We start from the raw sequence: 5,068 nt of genomic DNA, 5'->3' as shown, positions 1-5,068 counted from the left end.
ACAGGCAGGGTGGATGGGACCAGTTGTCCCAGCCCCTTCCCACCCAATGGGCCGAAGCCAGGAGCCCCCACCCCAACTGGGCCCAACGGCTTCCTCAGACCAGGGGGTGCCTGGGGGGTCTCAGGCTGCCTCTCCTGAGCAGGTGCTTCAGGACGCCCCCAGACCCAGAATCAGGGTCAGCTGGGGATTGATCCCAAACCCAGCACTCCCAGGCCCCTCCCTGCTGGAGCTGGCTCAAACCAGTTCCAGCCAGTCTGAGTCAGTGCAAGGCCCTCCAACCTGGCAACTTGTTGTCATGGTAACCACAAGGGAGGCTTCCCATCAGTGGCACCCGGGAGTGATGGCGGGACCGGGCCTCAGGTCCAGGAAGGTGACGGGACCTGGGGACCAGCAGCCTGGCCAGGAGCTTGTGTCCCCGGGGGCAGTGGCCAGAATGGTGGCCAAATCTCCTAGCCTCCTCCAGCCCAGCCACACCCAAGTCCCAAGGGACCTGAGAGGCGGAGGGCACGTGTGGCCAGCCCGACCGCCAAAGTCAAGGGAGGGCTCCCCGAGCGCCAGCTCAGGCCTGGCTAGCCCATCCCACAGGGGCTGGGGTTCCTGCACCTGTGCACCAGACTCCTACCTGGTGGCTCTAGCCAGCCCTGGATGGGCCCTGTGAGGAGAGCTCTGGGCACCCGGGGTCCCTGCTCCCCAAGGAAGTCCCCTGCCAGGGGCAGCAAGAGCAGCCTCGAGCCCCAGGGAGGAGTCCCCTAGAGCAGGCCAGGGAGGTGCAGGCGAACAGACCCTGAGCCTGGGGGTCACCTTGGCTAGAGGGGTATCACCCGGAGGGGTTAACACAGGGCCGGAGGCAGGACCGTAAGGAAACCCTGGGGTGTAGGGCTGGACTTCCGGATGGGGGGGGAGTGGCCCTGTGGCACCAGTGGGCTCCCACCCCTACAGCCAGGGGAGCCAGGGACAGGGCAGAAAAGGACACACCCAGCAGGCCGCAGTCTGTGCAAATGCTTTAATTGGTGGATTCTTAGATACAGTGGTAAACCCATCACCCACAATTCTTTATTAATTCCGAGGCACCTCATGCCGGGAACACACTCTCCCTTCCGCTAAACAAAGGTAACCGCGTTTCAGAGCTCTCCTGTTACAAGGTTCACGTCCTTCGTTAGGCCGAGGACTGTGGTACCACAAAAGGAACATTTCATTAGCTGAAGTCACTACGATTGGCTAGAAACATCCGTTACTTTAGAATACGTTAACTACAAAATATACTGAATTTCCATATATATTAACCATATACATGTGTAACTATTACTAAATGTAGTTCAGTCGTTACAAAATAAGACATTCTGGGAGCGGGCTACAAATATTCAAACCAGCTGAATTCCCCAGGTAAGGCCCCCTGCTTTATAAACAAACCACACACGTCAGACTGAGAGCTCAGTGACTGCAGGGCACGTAACCAGGAAAGCGAACAAGGCACTGGCACTGCAGAGCTGCTGGTGGGGGCGGGGGGCACTGCCGGCTCGGGGGGGCCTTCGGAAGTCACCTCTAACTTCGATTCCCGGCCCACAGCAGCCGTGCTCCCCTTCCCAGGGCTCTGCGCAGCCCTCCCTGCATTCTTGGCTCCTTTGGGGAGCACCTGCCCCGCCCCCTTGGAACCCTGCACTTGGGCCACCGGGACCCAGCTCCAGCTGCTGGGGCGCACCAGGGCAGCAGGGCCAGCTCCAGCCCCAGGGCTTGAAACGAGACTGAGGAGGGCCCAGCTCACTAGGATGCGGAGACTGGGTGGTGGGTCGGAGGCTGCAGGGCTGGGAGCGTCGGGCTGTGTCCCCCAGGGCTTCCCATCTCTGTCCACTGCACCTTCCTGCTAGGAGGTGACTGGCACCCAACTTCACAGCCAGGCCACTTCTTACAGCGGTTCAACCACGGCTCAGGCAGCCCCAAGAGGCCTGGCCGGCCCAGCCTTTGCAGAGGGCTCAGCATCAGGGCGGCTTCTGAGTGGCACAGCCTCCCCAGGAGAGGCCATGCTCAGGTAACCTCAGGACGAAGAATTCCAGACACAGGCCGCCCAGGGCCCTCCACCTGGCGCTCCCTGGGGGGGCCATGGCTGTGGGCTCTCCTGGAGAAAGCACCCCGTGTTTGCCAGGGGTGGTAGCAAGGCTGCCTCCGGAGGACGTGAGACACAGACACCCGAGGTGGCACCCTGTGCACAGCACGGTTCCATCCCTGTGACCCGGCCACTGAGGGGCACCCCCGCCAGCAGGCTGCCTGGATAGGAGTCCTCACACAGCCTCCAGCCCTGGTCTGGACCTGGCCCTGTGGCCCTCTAGACAGCTGGCACCGGTGCACACTTGTCAGGGTCTCAACGCCAATCCCGACCTATGTAGATCTTAGCTGCCCAGCGCTCTACAGCCCGAAGATCCCGGGAGCACAGAAACCTCAGCAGCACTTTGTACACAGCCCTGTTGACAAAGATCCAGGGCAAGACGGAGCGACACAGCCTGGGCACATCCGAAGCAGATGGGAGAGCCTGGTCCTGGCCCGCGGTGGGGCTGCAGTCAGGTGGGGAGGGCGGGACACTCGGAGGCCGCCTCCTCACACTTTCAATAATAATGCAACCAAAACCTTTATATAAACAGTTTATTTACTCTAAACAGCAACACAGACAAAACGCCATATAAACACAAAGGAAGTGGCGCAGAACCGAGATGCTGACCTGGGGTCTGAGGCTCAAAAGCAGCACAGCCCAGGTTCTAGAGAGGAGCGGCAGAGGGAGGGTGCGTTTCCATACAGCCAGCCGGGGCCAAGTGCAGCTCTGCACGGTGAGAAGCATGCCTGCATCCCGGAGCGAGCACTCGCTGCTGCGGGACTTACCCAAGTATAAAAGTTTATAATTTTACAGCAGTTGAAATACTGACATCAATATTAAAATAAAAGCGAGTTTTACATAACAATCAAAAATACAAAAGACCGAAGGAAGAGACCCTGTATGGAAACGGGCAATTCAGCGAATTGAGACCGCGCACCCGCGGCGGCAATGGAAGATGGCGCCCGCCCAACCCCCCCAGGTGACTCGCCATTGTACGGAGCAACTTTAGATTCGCAAAAATGTTGTAAACAAGTTCTTGCCAAACCAATCCCTTCCTTTTGACGATGCCACAAGGTCGCTGCTTATGAGGGCGCAAACTTCTTGGCTTGTGCTCGGACCCTTTTCTCGTACTCCACTCTGTTTTGGCTGAGAAGGTCAAAAGAAAAGACACGTGTTAGGGGGCTGAGCAGCCTGGCTCACATGCCAGCCCCGGAGCCAGCTCGGCAGACCAGGCTGCAGGACGGGACCTCCTGGGTGAGGGCAGTGTGGAGCTCGTGACAGTAACAGAAGCAGGAAGGCCTGCGTGGTGGGGAGCCCAGGCTGGCTCTGACCTGGCTGAGACTGTCCTGTGGTCTGAGGGGGGCAGAAGGGCAGGGAGGAGAGGAACCCATGCTGGGTGGATGTGGTGTCAGAGGAGGACAGAGGGGCCCCGCAGGGCTGCGAGGAGGGCTCAGGCCCCAGGGGACCCACGCCAGGGGGCCTGCAACATCGTCACCAGTGCCAAAAGTCTGGTCCTAACTAGCAATCAGCAGCTTCTCTTTTGTGTAAGTCTAGGGCCAGCGCTAATAAACTGAAAACACTGATTGCTTGCCACTGTTCTTCGCCAACTCCCCAAAACAGACAGAAACTTCTGGAGGGTTTTTCCATGAGGCGCTCAGCCCCAGGGGCAAAGATGTGGGAAGGCACGCCTGGTTCGGAAGGGGGTGGTGCCCCAGCTGGGCAGTGCAAGCGTTATCAGGGCACAGGTCCGGAGCTGGGCAAAGTGAGGTTCCGCCTGCAAACAGCTGCCCAGGCTGCACCTAGGAGCTGATGGGACACGCGGCAGTGTGACCGTGAGGATGGGGGAACACTGTGACATTCCTGGAGGTGGTTCCTGAGGTAGCAGTCCTGGCAGTCTCGCCAGGATTGGACCTGCTCTGAGACACTGAGCCAAGCCAGGCCTGGTGCAGAGCGAAGACCAACAGCCCAGGACGGCAGCAGTGCAGGCGCCACCCCCACCCAGGCCAAGGGCCTGGACTGCATCCCAGACCCCAGCGTCCTCCTTGGACCATCAGCTGGCCCCAGGGCAGAGCAGCTCAGCTGGGTGGGCGTGGAAGGAACCAGAGGCAGTGGCCACATGTCCCGGCTCTGCCTTTACCAAGCAGGGGCCCCCAGAAGAGGCACCTGCCAGGGCAAGAACACGGCCCAAGGCCTCCACGAAACCCAGGAAAAAGGATTGAAACCTGCAAACATGCTTCACAAAGGGCGCTTTTCAAGTGGATGTTTGCAGGAGAAAGAACGTTTGTTTACGTGAACACAAGTGTACAGTGCAGCCCAGCAGGCACCAAGCCCAGGAGACACAGTGGAGAGTCACACGGGACGGGGAACTGCGACCCTGCCTGGCCCATGCGGCAAGTGGGAGCCACAGCCCAGCTCCGGAGATGGCCGGCAAATGGGGTGCAGGCCAGACAGAGCTCACGCCCACACCATGCTCGGGATGGCAGACCAACTAAGGGCTAAGCAGGAAAACATTCCCTTTTTTTTTTTGAGACGGAGTCTCGCTCTGTCGCCCAGGCTGGAGTGCGGCGGCATGATCTCGGCTCACTGCAAGTTCAGCCTCCTGGGTTCATGCCATTCTCCTGTCTCAGCCTCCCAAGTAGCTGGGACTACAGGTACTGGGACCACCATACCCAGCTAATTTTTTGTATTTTCACTAGAGACGGGGTTTCACCATGTTAGCCAGGATGATCTCGATCTCCTGACCTCGTGATCTGCCCGACTCAGTCTCCCAAAGTGCTGGGATTACAGGCGTGAGCCACCGTGCCTGGCCTGCTTTCTTTTTTTTGAGATGAGGTCTTGCTTTGTCACCCAGGCTGGAGTGCAGTGCTGCAATCTCAGCTCACTGCAGCATCAACCTCCTGGGCTCAAGCGATCCTCCCACCTCAGCCTCCCAAATAGCTGGGACTACAGGCGTGCACCACCGTGCCTGGCTTAACTTTTTTTTTT

General features: G+C 59.2%; 1 protein-coding gene across 2 annotated transcripts in view; it reads right to left on the bottom strand.

Annotated features, from left to right (window-relative positions):
* Positions 1–2,617: 2,617 nt before the first annotated feature.
* Positions 2,618–5,068, bottom strand: part of UBE2I (ubiquitin-conjugating enzyme E2I) — a 15,862-nt gene continuing 13,411 nt past the window's right edge. For both annotated transcript variants that reach the window (XM_011966925.1, XM_011966924.1), the window contains exon 7: positions 2,618–3,229. In XM_011966925.1, the coding sequence (XP_011822315.1) occupies positions 3,166–3,229 (64 nt within the window). In that variant the 3' untranslated portion in view covers positions 2,618–3,165. The remainder of the gene's footprint in view (positions 3,230–5,068) is intronic.

Source organism: Mandrillus leucophaeus, unplaced genomic scaffold (genome assembly GCF_000951045.1).
Source record: "Mandrillus leucophaeus isolate KB7577 unplaced genomic scaffold, Mleu.le_1.0 Scaffold78, whole genome shotgun sequence".
Classification (NCBI taxonomy): Eukaryota; Metazoa; Chordata; class Mammalia; order Primates; family Cercopithecidae; genus Mandrillus; species Mandrillus leucophaeus.
The sequence above is the reverse complement of the archived record's forward strand: the minus strand, read 5'-3'. Positions and strand labels throughout refer to the sequence as shown.